Raw genomic sequence first — 16193 nt, forward strand, 5'->3', positions numbered from 1 at the left:
AGGTTGTATCTCTCCAGTCTCCATTTTCATTTGCACGAGTGCCAATAGGTGTGGAGACATAAAAATGAAAAAGGCTTTGAATGTAGTGGCAGCCAAGGATTACGTGACAGGGTTACCTTTCACTTCAAAGAGAAAGGTTCACATTAAAAAACATGATAAAAGGCAGCGCCGAGGCTCCTTTTCCCCACACTTGGAGGAGTCGACTAAATCTTATAATAGCCTATATCAGTTAATAGTCTTTCTATTACAACAAATCCAAAGATACTTTGGGTTTTAAATGACCTGATTGATAGTACTGATGAAATGTACAGAATCCACTGCTCTGATTTACTTTCCCCCCACTAAATCAGCTCTTAATTTTCCTGTCTCAGCCTTGTGTCGGGGCCCTGAAAAGAAAACGAGAACTCGACTGGACTCGACCGGCATTAATTACTCACTGTGCTCCAGAAAGTGAGCGAGGCCGGGGAGGTCGCCGGGGTCGCTGAAGCTGCCCACGCCGACACACAGAGCTGCTGCCGACTTAAACAGAGAAATCAAATTACCGTGGAGACCTCCGATTTTCAGCGGAGTGTGATTGTCAAATAACCACAAACAATGCAGTTTCAGAAAGGAGCAGAGAAGAAGCACCACACTTAATGTGAACATGTGAATGAATGTAATCACGTATTTTGGTAAGTATAACAGCTTATTTCTTCTATCATGCAGTCATGAAGTTATATTGGTCATACAGTTTCATTTCAGACATTCGTTCACGTTTCTTTTGTTTCATTACGCATTTAAACTGTTCCTTTTCCAGAGTGGAACGTTTACAACTAATATACATTTTTATATCACCTGGTCACCTCATATGTCATCTCAAAGCACTTTACAAAACAAAGCGATCCATTTCATCCTAACACCAGTTGGTAGAACTGTATTCATATAAAGCTGATTACATTGAGTTATTGACTTAAATTGAATCCAGCCTGAGCAAGCATGTGGTGACAGTGGGAAGGAAGGACTTTCTTTTACAGCCCACAGCTTCATGGAATAAAAAAAAAACAAACAAAAAAAACAAAAAAACAAGAATCGCACAATTTACCGTGAATATTCTGTAATCAAACTAAATGTACAATTATACCAACAGGCTCAAATATAAAAATGCGTTGCCAAAAACATTTGATTAAAGACGGCTGAAACTTGACCACAAGCTTTTGGTATAACTCTACCACAAGACAAACTATTTCACCAATCCTTTTGTCAGAAACAATAGCATAAGTTTCCAACCTGAGAGTGAGGTTGGTAGATCGGGAAGCCCATTGAGGTACGTTAAGGATAGCCATCCAACCCCAATGTGTCTTTAGGATCAATGTCTTGTTTAACATCAGCAAGCGTAAAGCCCCCTTTCAGAACTCAACACATAGCTGCCCATATGGAAAACCCAACAGCCTTCTGATGGACAAACATCTGGTTAAATGACAATGATTAAGCCATTTGTGCACAATAATCAGGTAAATATAAGTATAAGTATACAGGTTGCACTGGTGCATTGAACAAACTGGTCAGAACCACACATCAGAAGCTGGCCATCAGAAAGCTGTTTGGGTGTCCAACAGGAAAATGATCTCAAACACATCAAAAGTGGCATCAGGATGGATGAAGCAGGCTAGTATTGGGCTTACTGAAGGACCCTGACCTCTACCCTGGCCTCCTGAAAATTGGTCGACTATTATTAAGAGCCTCGCCCGTGCCATTTTGAATGATCTTTCCCATTTTGAAGATTAGGTGTAAAATATCCAGTTTGTCTGCAACTTCCTAAATGCACAAAGGAACGTCACTGCTCCAAACAAAACTTTTTTTTTTTTAAATCATCTGTCTTTTTTTGCCTTTTTCATAATTGTAAATAGTCTGCTGTTTTTTTTATGCATAAATACACCAACATGTTTTGCACATTTCTTTAAAATCACCTTACTCAATTGCACACTTCTTTCATTTCTTGAGTCTTCTATTTTTATTAACTGTAGAGTATGGTTTCTAAGGTTGTAAATTTGCTTTTTGCTGTTGGTACAGCTGAATTTTCCTACTGTGGGACAATAAAGGATCCATTACATTCTATTCTAAAAGACACAAACAAATATATAGAGGCAGCGTTAGGCACTCTGTGTGCATTAAAGAAAGTCCACCATAAAATAAAATGTGTCGACCAAATTATTCCTTTTTTGTGGTATTTTCAGTAAAGATAAAAAAGGAAAATGTTTGAACTCAATACCAGTTAAGGTAAAAAAAAAAATGAAAAACTAAAAAAATTAAAGAAACAAAGCCAAACACATTTCCCTGTTAGGAGCCGCACATTGCATCACCAAGCCAGCACGTTAAAATTCTACAAGTATTCCCTTGCAAACGTATTATTTTTGTCACATTTTACGGATAAACCGAAATTCTGACTTTACCTCAAAGCAAAAGAATAAATAAAAAATACAGTAATATAGCAATTTATATTCATGGTTTGGGGCCAGAGACCAAAAGTGCTGTTTTTTTTTTTTTTTTTGGTTTGGCAAAATTCATCCAATGTTCTAGATACGCATCTTTAATTATTCTAAAAAGTAGTCTCCTCTAATTAGTAGTTAGGGAACAGGGTTGGACTGAGGGTAAACAGAACTAGTCTCAGGTACGGCAGTCAGATAAAAGACAAAAAAAAACTTTTAAGGTTGCTTTTGGAATTTCCTATATTGAAATTTGACCACATTTTCAATGTTCTACTGTTTCATTGTTTTACTCTTCAGAGTCATTTTGCGCCGCAAGAATTGACACTTTTTTTCAAACATGTACTCAAATGGACTTGTTGAATTATGCATTAGGAGCCTTTCTCGGACCCACTGCGGGAGTTTTAAAAAAATAAAGTGAACTTTAAGAAATAACAGGAACACAGCTGAAAGGTGGAGACAAGTTGGGCAAGTTGAACAATTATGGCACCAAATGTTTTTTTGTTCAACAGTCAAATTCTAGTTTTTCCTCTTAATTTTAGTCATAATAAATAAAAAAAAAAAAAAAAAAAAAAAAAAAAAAAAAAAACATAACTTCAAGCCATGAATCCCCTGAATACATATAGTGTCAACATAATCGGCCTCTTCAGAACTTTTATAAAGGCAGATTCTGTTAAACTTTTTAACAGGAATATTTTGAATAGATGAATTGCCGCTTACTGGCAACACAGATACAAATAAATATAATCTATGCTGGAATCATGTGGCGCGAGGATTGCCGGTTTGAGATTGGCATAAACAACCCGAGCAAAGAGGTTGCTGTAGCTGATGTTCTTGACCACACAGTTGATCATTTAAAAAACACTTTTTTTTCTGTTGTTACTGTCAGTATGAAACATCTGATTTTCACGGATTGCCTTAAATCAATAACCGCTCAGGCTTCACAATGATTAAGCTTCAACTGTTAGTCTTTTTAAGTAGGACATGCTGGACTGCATAAGTATTTGTAATTTCCTTTCCCCCAACCACATGTGTCGATTTGGCTTTAAACCAAAACAATACTTTGTTGGGGTTAAATTAACTCCAGAGGGACTTATAGGATTTAAGAGGTGTGTGAGGCGGTGTCAGCTTTTTTATTAGCTACATTTTTGTAGTGCAGGTAAACTACAAAAATGTAAACAATTAATAAATAAACATGCATAATCACTGCACAGATCACTAATTAAAGTTATATAAGAGAACATTAGAACGCATCCTTCTGATTATTGGTCCAAAAATGCTGGTCAAAAAAAGAGAAGAATTTGCATGCATTTGAAAGGTTCCAGTTTTTTTTCTTGCTTGGTTGAAATACAGATTTTAATCACAAGCCGTCATTTGCCACTGTGAGAAATTTAAGCCACAGGGTACTTTTAAATTGCTCCAAAGGATGCCGGTTTGATAGGTATCCAGGCTAATACACCCAGACAACATCTGCCCTGGCTTCATCCTCATCACTGGATACATTATCATAATAATCTTGAGTTTATCAAATTGACTTCAAATGAAAGATTTTGGTATCCTTACTTGGGCTCTGGGTAAACATTGGATTATGCGTTAACGTTCGAGTTTGCCGTTTTTTTTGTTTGTTTTGTTTTGAACAAGTTTTTCAATGTTGAATCCAACTGAAAAATGAAAAAATGGTGAAAATATTAATATATGCCATTTAAAAAGGAAAATTCAAGGGATGTTCAGGATTTGTACAGCCTGCTAAAGCCTAACAGAGGCTCTCCAGCAAAACACCAGCGCAATACCTGCTTCTCTGCATTTCCTTTCTTCTTTTTAACCTCCTCCTCCCCCTTGTCCTCATCATCCTCATCCCCTGTTTCATCTTCCTCCTCTTCTCCATCTTCCTCCTCCTCCTCCTCTTCTTCTTCTTCTTCTATCTCCAAGTCATCATCACCATCCGATGCCATTGGCCCACTGTAGTCGGAGATGAGCAGAGCTCGCAGGCCGTTGTCCAACACGATGTACCTGAGGAGCATAACACTAAAGGTAAAACCACGCAACAACCTTTTGAGGAACTCCAACATCACCACTTTCATAGATAATTTTTTCCCCCCCCTCTTGTCTGATTTGGAGCTGGCTGTTAAATCATGCATTACTTTGAAGGCTCTATCTTGAACCCTCTGAGGCTTGTTCTGTGCTTTTTTTTCCAAGCACATTTTCAGACTATACACCACAGAGGCCTGGGGCGCTGACGTGTGCTTAAAGCATGAAATCAGATCATATGAGGACAATAATAACAATGAACTGATCCAGCTGTAGGAGAAGCTCAATATCATTTGTGGATTGGGTTTAGCAGATTTTGGTCATTTTTTTTCACTACGTTCACATTTATGAACCTAGAGAATTCCAGTGAATATGAAATTCAATTAAATGAAAAAGGGACTTGAAATAAGCTAAAGCCCTAAAAGCTAAACATGGAGGCAGTGTTTGGGAGGAGCTTTATGGCTCGCTGCCCAGGGCAGACTACTGTCATCGAGCGATACTTTCTGTCAGAGGAGCCCAAATTAAATCCAGTGTGACCAATTACCTTCACAAGTCACAAATTAAGTAAGCACATACAAATCCACCTGTTTGTAATTCAATCTGAATAGAACTGCGGCTGTTATATGACCTCAGAGGTTTACTAGAGAACAAAGAGCATGATGAGGACCAAGAAAGCACAGCAGAAAGGTCAGGGAGAAGGTTGCGGGGAAATTTAAATCAGGATTGGGTTTTAAAGCACTTATACCAAGCTACCGACATCCCACAGAGCACTGTTCACACGATCATTTGAAAACAATGGATTAAAACAGAAGAGAGTAGCACAACTTCAAGAGATATACTTCTGAAATGATGGAGTCAGGAGGATCTACAGAGATGCATTGCTCAGACAGGAGATCCTGTTGACGGGACAAATCTGCCCTTTATGGAAGATCAGCAAGAACGAAGCCATTGTTGAAAGGAAGCTGTAAGAAATCCTAGTTAAAGTTTTTTTCCAAGCCATGTTCATGACACAACATGGCTTGGAAAAGGGTGCTCCGGTCAGATGAGACCAAATTTCCTCTCCTTGGCTGACGTGGCACATACTGTGTGTGGAGAAAGACTTAGAATGCAAATCAACCCGAAAGACACCATCCCAATGGAAAAAGATGGGGTGGCAGCATCACGCTGTAGGTTGATGGGAAAGATAGTGAAGCTGATAAGTTAATAAGAGGGTCGACTGAGATGAATACAAATCAGTGCTGTAAAATAAATATCTTAGACTCTGCAAAAGACTTGAGATGGGGATGCCATGTGTTGAAATTAGGGCTGGGCGACATGGCTTATAAATAGAATCTCCAATTTTATTATGCCAAATCCGATCAATTGACCTTTTTTCCTACTTTTTGTTTCACAAAAAGATTTTTTTCATAAAAAACTTGCTTTTATGCCAAACATTTCGTCTGGGAGTTGACCTGAATTCAAAGTGCATCAAAATACAAGCTGGGAAACGTGCTTGTGAAACAACATGACGACACTGCCGTTGTAAACAATGAAAATATAACTAAATGTTTGCTGCTAGCGATTTTACATAATGAGCTAAGAACAGGCTTCACTTTACTTGGGTAGCTTCAAACTAACCTATAAGTAAATTATAGTGTCTCGTATTATGGTAAAAAGTTTCCTCTTTACAATATTTTGACACTATATTTTCCTAAACATATATTCAGCATTGGATGCTGTTCTCCCCATGGAAGTCCAATGAGTGCACTGGCAAAACAAAATCTTGATTTTCCAAAAATTAAACCTTAAAAAAATTGTAAATTCGAATGAATCGATTAAATCAATTTATCGCCCAGCCCTAGTTAAAAAGAAACAGTCAAAGTCCATATCGATTGAGTGAAGTCTTTGGATGCATGCAACACTGGAAGAGACAAGAGAAATTCAAGTGGTGGTTGGCGCTGGGAGCAGCTGACCTAGTCAGTCAATTTTGGCCTGCCTGTCTCCTTATGAGCTTCCCAGCACTTTCCACCTTTCATGCAGCCCAGCTCCCACTCCACCTCCTCATTAGTTCCACCTGCCGTTCCTAATTAAGCCTGGATTCAGTGCACTTGCCAATACCTTTACTTAAACCTCCCTCAGTCTGCTCTTCCCCGCCGAATCGTCATCATCCTTCACCAACACCTCGTCTGCCTGCCAGAGATTTTCCCACGTCTGTCAGTCAGAGTTACCCTCGTCATCAGTCTCCACTCAAACCTCATCTGCTGTCAGAGATCTTCCCACGTCTGTCAGTCAGAGCTCTCCTAGCCTGTCAGCCAGAGATCTTTCCCATGTCTGTCTGTCAGAGCTTCGACTCTCCCTCGTCAGCCAGTAAAAGGTTTCTCCCACGTTTGCCTGCCTGAGTTTCCCTCGTGTGCAGCCCCTGCGTTCTAAGGACTCTCTCTGCTGCTACTACAGCCCCCGCAGCTCTCCAAGTAATCTCTCTGCTGTGCTGCTGCATCTCCTGCTACCCCAGCGCTCCAAGTAAGCTCTCTGCTGTGCTGCTGGATCTCCTGCTACCCCAGCGCTCCAAGTAAGCTCTCTGCTGTCCTGCTGGATCTCCTGCTACCCCAGGGCTCCAAGTAATCTCTGCTGTGCTGCTGGATCTCTCCTGCTACCCCAGCACTCCAAGTAAGCTCTCTGCTGTGCTGCTGGATCTTCTGCTACCCCAGTGCTCCAAGTAATCTCTGCTGTGCTGCTGGATCTCCTGCTACCCCAGCGCTCCAAGTAAGCTCTCTGCTGTGCTGCTGGATCTCCTGCTACCCCAGTGCTCCAAGTAAGCTCTCTGCTGTGCTGCTGGATCTCCTGCTACCCCAGCGCTCCAAGTAAGCTCTCTGCTGTGCTGCTGGATCTCCTGCTACCCCAGTGCTCCAAGTAAGCTCTCTGCTGTGCTGCTGGATCTCCTGCTACCACAGCGCTCCAAGGAATCTCTCTGATGTGCTGCTGGATCTCCTGCTACCCCAGCGCTCCAAGGAATATCTCTGCTGTGCTGCTGGATCTCCTGCTACCCCAGCGCTCCAAGTAATCTCTGCTGTGCTGCTGGATCTCCTGCTACCCCAGCGCTCCAAGTAATCTCTGCTGTGCTGCTGGATCTCCTGCTACCCCAGGGCTCCAAGTAATCTCTCTGCTGTGCTGCTGGATCTCCTGCTACCCCAGCGCTCCAAGTAAGCTCTCTGCATTGCTGCTGGATCTCCTGCTACCCCAGCGCTCCAAGTAAGCTCTCTGCTGTGCTGCTGGATCTCCTGCTACCCCAGTGCTCCAAGGAATCTCTCTGCTGAGCTGCTGGTTCTCAGCGCAGCACCCGCAGCTCTCCAGCTCTCTCTCTCTCTCTCTCCAGTCCTCCAGTTCCTGCCTGTCCACCAGTTCCTGCCATCTACATCCTCTTGCTCCAGTCTGGTTCAGCCTCTCTGATCTTCTTCCACAACTCATCATTCAATAAAACTCACTAAACTAAACTCAGTGTGTGGTTGTGTTCAGGTTCCTCAGAACAAATCGTGACAGTCAGATGGTGGATATTAATGATGTGGTGTGACAACTCCAACATAAAAGTGCCACCAAAACCAAAGATTTGTGAATATATTTTAGGAAGAAGTCCAGTCCAACGCCTTTAGATATTACTAAAGGGGGGAAACACTACAGATTGCACTTCCTCTACAAATTGAACCAGTTTGGGGTGTGTAAAAAGTTTGACCATTTTCTACAAGTCTATAATAAAATCTGTCCTTACACTTCTATCATTTGGTTCAGCAACCCATCAGTGGGGGACAAGAACTGGATAGCACACATAGTAATAGCGCTGTCAGAATATTGGGGCCTATATTACCTGATCTAATACAAATGTTTCCAAAGAGGCAAAAGACATTCTCCACATCCGTATCACTCACTTCGTGGCATTTAAGCTCCTATCGCCTGGAAAGAGATTCGGACAGCCTAAAGCAAGGTCCAAGAGACAGAGGTGCTCTTTCGTTAATCAGGCCATTATTCAGATAAATCTAAAACATGGCGTACTTTGTTGTTTTAGTTTGCTCGCTTTTTAGTTGATATTTGTATGGATATTTTCACTGGAGTTTTAACTGTTTTTTTTTTTTTGTTTGTTAGCCAGTGTTGTGGCGTGATGGTGTCTGCCTTTGTGTTTTTCACCTGGCTGCAAGCAAAATTTCCCTAATGGGACAAATAATGAAGGTAAACTGACTGACAGTGAAGGCAAATGCATGCCACACTTTTTAGATTTACATATTTTTTTTTGTCCATATCCTTTGTAGAATCCGATTTATTCAGCAACAAAGGCCCATCCCATAACATACTCTGAAATATATGGTTGTAGCATGACATAACAGGAGAGAGGGGATCCGTGAGGTCTGAATACTTTTGCATGACAATGTATCGTGGGCCTACTGTGGAATGCTGCACTTCACTTAGGAGAACACGCCCCGGAGAGGCTTGGTACCTACCTGTACTGCTTCGGGTCGCTGGGTGACTTGATGATCTCCCTGTCCCCGACATTGTCGTCTCCTCCTCCATCCTCCCCTGCAGCCCGGCTCTCCTCGCGGGGAGCCGGGGCCTCCGCCTGGACGGAGCCCGGACGGTCGGCCGCCGGGCCGTTTCTGGACTTGTTCGCTTGCGGCATGCCGGGCACAGGCTTCGGGGCTTCGGGGCAGCGGGCGGACAGCGGGGCTCGGCCGTAAACGACGGGACGGCTCGCTGTCACCGGGAATGCGGTCCTTAGCGCGGCGACACGCCGTGTCAGCCTGAACAGGGCGATGATGGAGACCCTTCAGGTAGAGAAAGAATAAAAATAGGTACACGCAGACGTTTAACGGGACTTTTGATATGGCGCAAGGGATAAATGTTTGAAACAGGCTTTCACATAATAAAAAAACAAAGCCTAACCTACCAGCACAATGCAGCTATTCACAGCGGCTGTCTGGCGCTTTCGCCCTATTCAACTTGATGTCAGCTAAAAATCCAACCGTCCTGAAACAAACCCCCCACACACACAAAAAAAACACAATACAGAGCTGGAGGTGCAGCTTAGAGTACAAAAAGCAGCGCATCTGCTCGGGGAGAAAGCTAAACAGGTGTAACAAGCGACTGGAGGCACTGTTGGTCAGTAAAAACAAAACTTTTACACGATTAACCAAGCCGGCAGGCTGATAATGTTTCCATACCTTCCTCTTTGCTGTTAGCAGCGCGACGTCGACGGCAACGCGTCGATTCCGGCTTCCTCAACAAGCAGCGTTGCGATTGGCCGAGAGGATTTCACGACGCGCGCCGATTGGCTCGACCGTATCGACGGGGCGTGGCTCGAGGGGGGATGTCCCACGTGCGCGCCTGGCCGCCCGTCAGCGGCTGTTACGTTGTGTGGTGTGTGCAGAGACGGGACAGGCAGCGGCGACAGGGAGATGCCATCTGTTACCTGTTATGGACGCCTGATGGAGAATGTCCTGCCGGCCTCTTGTCATAACCCGTTAATGGTATAATTGATCCATTTGGAGTCTAAATCAGCCTGGGAGAGATGAAGATTGTATAAACGTTCTTGAGAGACTGGCCTTGCTCGGAATGAAAGATGATGCTCCTACAACCAGACCTCTTTGCTTCCACTTGCGCAAAGGTTTAGGCCTGGGTGCCTTCTGGCCGGTAGGTGGCAGGCATAAGCCACAGGGGATGGGGAGGTTTTACTTCCTATTAAATGCCTCTCTACACATGTACTGTACGTTAATAATGCTGTTTTTCCACTGATTTCAAGATCTTCTAAAGAGCTATTCCGCATCTGCTAAAGATCTGCATCGCATCAAATCAGCAAAACAGAAAGAGCCTTCAGGACAGTGAACAAATTGGGTCTAAATCCTCAAATCTGAGTCAAACGGGTGGAAACGCATTCTTATCATGAATGAGCCACATTGACATTTGTCCAGTGCTCTTCTTGAGCCTTCACTCTGCAGAGTGTTGGCATTTCACCCCTCTGCTGTGCCAATATGTCCTCCCCCTCACTCACCGTCCTTCTTCTCTCTCCCTCTCTCAGTCTGAAGCCAATCTGATTTGCCCCTGGGCCGGTGTTGGCAGAAAGAGGTGATAAACACCGCAACCATGACAACCGGCAAGCCAGACAAACGCCGGAGTTCTTGTATCCTAATGGCTTTCGCTTGGCATCCCCTCCTCGTTTAATTCATCACGTCCAGCCTTCACCTGAGCTGATATTAAGGCTCTCGGGATGGATAAAGGTGGCACGGCTCGGCTGCACTTTGAGCTTTTCTCATCCAGTCTTTTTACGATAAGCCTCTGGCTCGTCTTATCAGCATGTGAGATGAAACACTAGTGTTAACACTAAAGCCTCCACATCGCTTTAAACAGAGCTCTGGCATTAGTCACTGAATAAATATTTCCTCAGTCTGATTAATATTAACACGAATGATAGAATTGCTGACAGGCTGAAGAGAAAGTACTGACCTTGCACATTAATACTGTTCTTTGCCAAAAGTGTTCATCCATCCACCATCCTCCATGTTTACACATTTTGTCACTTACTACCACATGTGTTAATGTATCTTTTTTTTTTTTTTGGCGTAGCTGATAATAGGCCAATACGAAGTTGTGCATAATTGTGACAAACAGTACAGAGAGAACCATACAGGTGCAAGTCTTTTGGAGTATGTCGGACCGGCTTTGCACATATAAAGGCTTGAATTTCTATCCATTCTTCTTTGCAACACAGCTCAAGCTACGTTTGATGAATTCAATACAATTTTATTTATATTGCGCCAATTCATGAAGCCTGTCATCTTAAGGCACTTTCCAAAATCCAATTTATTCAGATTATACAGACTGGATCAGGTTATACTGATGGTCAACAAAGTAAATTCCTATCTAAGGAAACCCAGCAGATTGCATTAAGTCTTGACCAGCAGCATTCTTGACGGTCATCTGCATTGTCCATGGCTTTGCAGCAATCCCTCATACTGAGCAAGCATGAAGCGACAGTGGAGAGGAAAACTCCCCTTTAACGGGAAGGAAAAAACCTCCAGCAGAAGAAGGCTCAGTATGAACGGTCACCTGCCTCGACCTGCCGTACTGTGAACAGCAAATATCTTGCCGCAGATTCTCAATTGGGTTTAGGTCTGGACTTTGACTGGGCCATTCTAACACATGATTATGCTTTGATCTAAATCATTTCATTGCAGCTCTGGCTGCACATCTATTGGTGTTATCCTGCTGCAAGATGAACCCATACCCAGGTTCCAGTGCTTGGGGGGCCTCTAACAGGTTTTCTTCCAAGATTCCCCAGTGTTTAGCTAAACTTGTGTTCCTATAACTCTGACCTGCTTCCACAAAGAACCAAAAAATAATGCCCCCCCCCCCACACCCCCAGCAGGATCCTGCTACCATCATGTTTCATCTCAGAGGGCTTCACAGAACCAATGTATTTATCCCAAGAATATTAAACACATAAGGCTAAATACAAAATGAAGTTTTAAACCATGACGTTGAAAACCATAAATAATTTTCCTTCCACTTCACAATGATGCCCTATTTCATGTATATCTATCACATAAAATCCCAAAAGTCACTAAAAGAATTGTGTCTGCAACATTCCAAAATGTATCAAAGTTCAAAATGTGTGCAAATATTGTGGAAGTGCACCGTATGGGGTTTTGTCAAACATGTTCTTTTGATCCGTAAGCCTCGCACACTTTGCAGAGCCTGGTTGTGGGACATGCACGCAAGCACAAAGCTTGTTGAAAGCATGGCTGCTGTAATAAGAAGGAAAACCAACCTATATGAGCTGTGCAAAAAGGCTTTTATGTGCACTGCCATGTGAAAACTTTCCCAGTGTCACCGATTGATTGGACAGGCCTCTGCAAACCAAAAACCTCCTCTTCTTAATGCTAGCGCATGGCCTTTTCATGAGCGGGTACGTTGTATCATCAGGAATAACAGCGTGAGCCATCGTAATTCTCTGTTTTTTTTTTTTTTTCCTTCATCCCCCTCCCCATTTCTGTGCCCCTCTCTGTGACTGAGCCCAAATTGAAGTTCAGATTTGGCACCTCAGGCCTCCCCAGAAAAAATTGTGTCTGTGCAAAATGCATTGTAGAACGCAGCCGGCTGAATCACTGTAGGTATTATGAATTCGTCCCCTCCTCGGACAGCTTCCCGCAGAGTCGCTGGAGGTGGGGGAGAAAGAGCCCTGCCTTTAAGACTCCGAGGGGGCAAGGTTCCCATGGCAACTGATTTGAATCCTAATTAAAACAGGAGATTTGATTAAGTGGCGTAGCTATGTGTGTGTCTGTGAGAGATCATGTGTGTGTGTGTGTGTGTGTGTGTGTGGGAGTTGACATGTTCTTCTGAGTCACGGTGTAAATGAGGAGGGGGTGTTATGTGGCTATATCTGTGTATTTATGTGTGTAATCATGGGCCTGTGGGTAATCCTGTGAATCACTACAGCGTCTCCAGCATGTGCGCTCACATGTGTGCATGTGTTCAGTCTCTCCCAGGAGGCTTGTCCTTGCCTGCAGAACTACTGTGTGAATCAGAGGTCAGTCCTCTGGAGTTGCCCTCCGCTTTAATCTGGAGCTAATGACAGAACCACCTGCCCTCCTGGCCGTCCTCGTCCTCCTCCACATCTCACAAAACCTCAAATGCCCACCGCTCATTGTCTTCTCTCTCCCACAGCCGGTCTGTTTATTTCCCCTCCCTCCATCTGCCCCTCTTCTCCTTCACTTTCTTCCTCCTTCTTTTTATAGATCCTGTGAAAATAATTCTGCTGTAACCTATTCTAAACTTAAATCGATTGTATATTCCCAATATACGTAAAAAATATATGGAAATACAATTTAAGTTGAAACTCTGTATAATTCCCTAAGTGTATTTAAAGAAAATTTCTGTATGTTTAACAAAATGTATACTGTCGTAACTGTTATTATTCCAGGGGAGGTGTAAAAAATGTTTTTTGCCTCCAGATAGATGTTCTGGTTTTGCTTTTAGAAAAAATAACAATTAAGTGTTTCAGTTCATTAACATTAACTTGGCAAAACACAAAAGCTGTCTTCAAAAGATGGTTATTTACTAAGAGGGGAAAAAAATATTGTAGCCCTATACAACAAAGTAATTGCCCCCAAAACCGACAGTGGGCACGGTGACAACAGCTGCCACCAAGTGCCTGCAGTAACTGGCAATGAGTGTTTTACGTGACTGTGGAGGAATTTTGGCCCAACCTTCTTTGCTGAATCGATTTAATTTTTCCCCATGGAGGGTTCTCAAGCAGGAACAGCCTGTTTAAGGTCATGCCACAGCATCTAAATCAGATTTAAGTCAGGACTTTAACTAGGCCATGAGGAAACCTTCAGCCGGTTGGTTTATTTAATGCATGTAGAGGTGAAATTGCTGGGGTGCTTCAGACCCTTTTCCTAGCCCAAGTGCACTTGAGCTTGAGGTCACGAAATGATGGCCGGACTTTCTTCATTGAGAGAGCAAAAATCTGATCTTCTATCATTCACTTGCATCAAGTTTTCCAGGGCCTGAAGCAGTAAAGCATTCTCTGATCATCAAAGTACGGCCCAATATGACTGGCGGTATGCTGCTCTGAAATGCTCTTAATGCTGTGTTAGCGTGTTTATGTCAGTGGGACATAAACTATCAAAAAAGTTCAACTTCTCTTGAGAGAACATTTCCCAAAAGTCTTGGATTTAGGCCTTGGAACTGTCCAATTGTTACCATTTCAGCCTAGTCTCACTCTTTTGGTTGAACCATGGACAGATGCGAGGCCTGCGGTGCCGTGGATTGTGTCCCAGGACCTTTTGTGACCTCCTTGATAAGACATCTGCACACTTGTCAAGCTAATTAGTCCGAAAAGCATTAGAACTGGTTCTGCAAACCTTTCCAGACTGATAGATGTCAGTGAGTTGTTTTCTCAACTGTGCTTAAATTTCTTTGCATCTTGCCATGATGTGTTGTTTTTGGAACTGCTGCGCGTTGTCAGGCAGGTTTTATTGCAGTGATGTTATTATTTTCATTTCACAGTTCCAGCAGTAATCAGTGCCTGGATGCAGCTAATTAAATAAAGCAAAAGTTTTCAAAGATTTGTGGCCTAACACAGTCAATTTAGGAATTTTATACCCAGCTTAGCTTTGGTAACTTTTCCTCCCTTAACAAATACAATTGTCATTTGAAAACTGCCTTTTGTATTCACTCTGGTTATCTTTGTCTGAATACACAGTTTTTGAGGATATTTAACATGTGTGGCTAAACAGCAAAAGCAGGGGAAATCTGTCAGGCGTTACTACTTACACCTACTTTCTCACAGTGCTGTATTTAAAAGAATTATTACGTATTACTCTGAAGTTAGGACACTGCTTAGAGTATGTAAATAGCCGCATATACATCATTTAGGGGGAAAATTGTACCATTTGGCATTAGTGTACTGGTAATATTTTTTGTTTACCTCTAAATAATGCACAAAGTAATAAAATATCTTGGTAATGAACTAATGCAGTATAAATTCACTTTAATTGGAATGAGATGAAGACATTACAGGCTACATTATTACCCTAATAAAAGTGCTACCCAGGCATATTTGTTACATATTAAAAGGTGGAGTTACAATTCATTCTAAAAGTGTTCATTGTAAAAAAGTTTAATGTTTTTTTTTTTAATCCAATAAACTATTTGAATAAACTGCCATGCACTAAATTGTACTTTAGTATGCTTGAAGTTGGTCCCTGTTTGTACTCAAAAATGTACAGCAAATAAACAAACCACAATTTAGGTTAAATTAAAATATGCGTTACAAGGTACACTGATCTTCCAATATACTTGAAGTGTCTAACTGTGAGTATACTGAAGTATGTCAAAATGTAAAATAATTAGCACTCCTTTGTTTATTGGGAGAATACAGTTTTCTCTTGCCTTCTTCCTTTCTCCATCAAGTCTCCTGAGTAACAGGACACTGGGAGGGGCAGTGAGGACCCCTAAAGAAACAAAAGCATGCATTCAGGGACCCATAGGAGTATGAGAACAACATGTAGCATTAATAAGATTTTTAAAGGACATCTGTGGATTGGCAGAGAAGAGGAACAATCCACGTCTTCCGCTCCTCTCGACGTGTCGCCTTGCCCTCAAGTCTCGAGTGTGTGCGCACTCATGCATCCCAGTGGATATCTTGTGAGCAAGAACATAATTGGAGAGAGCCACAAAACCGAGATGACCACTTTTTGCAACGCGTCCTCAGTGGAAGAGGAAGACGGAGTGAGCCTGCAGAGGGAAACAAAGTGGATTAAATCAAAGAAAGTGTGGCAAGGAAACTAGTCCGAATTAATAGGTATCCACAGGAGAGTCAAAATAGGGAAGGAAAAGAGGAGAGGAGATAAAATAAAACAAGAAAGGAGTGTGAAATATAAAGAATCTAAAACATTATCAGAAAGAAATAAGTCAGTCAAGAGGAAAAGGCGGAGGAGGAGATGTGGTTGAAATGAAACAGCATGAATCCCCATCCATTTCAGCACTGGACAGCTCCAGAGACAGCACTAGGCCATTATAAATAGATCCCCTACTTTAGAGGCCTGGTCAACAGCCCCCCCCCCCCCCCCACCCCCCAAAAAAAAGAAGTAGAAAAAAAATTACTTTATGTGCTCAGAGCGGCTCCTGCCTCTGAAGAAAAGACACGCAGGTATCTGATGGGGTCTGATAACCATCGTC

At 42.5% G+C, this 16193-nt stretch overlaps 1 protein-coding gene across 2 annotated transcripts in view; it reads right to left on the minus strand.

Annotated features, from left to right (window-relative positions):
• The window catches only part of nrd1a (nardilysin a (N-arginine dibasic convertase)), a 47717-nt gene extending 37942 nt beyond the window's left edge, over nt 1–9775 (minus strand). The window contains exons 1-5 of one of the 2 annotated variants that reach the window (XM_012853927.3): nt 9674–9775; nt 9400–9479; nt 8957–9277; nt 4253–4472; nt 438–519 (exon numbers count right to left, since the gene is read on the minus strand). In XM_012853927.3, coding sequence (XP_012709381.2) covers nt 438–519; nt 4253–4472; nt 8957–9132 — 478 coding nt within the window. In that variant the 5' untranslated portion in view covers nt 9133–9277; nt 9400–9479; nt 9674–9775. Of the gene's footprint in view, nt 1–437; nt 520–4252; nt 4473–8956; nt 9278–9399 lie in introns of both variants that reach the window. The other variant, XM_021311343.2, reaches the window with a different exon arrangement.
• Nucleotides 9776–16193: the final 6418 nt, after the last annotated feature.

Source organism: Fundulus heteroclitus, chromosome 19, assembly GCF_011125445.2.
Source record: "Fundulus heteroclitus isolate FHET01 chromosome 19, MU-UCD_Fhet_4.1, whole genome shotgun sequence".
NCBI lineage: Eukaryota > Metazoa > Chordata > Actinopteri > Cyprinodontiformes > Fundulidae > Fundulus > Fundulus heteroclitus.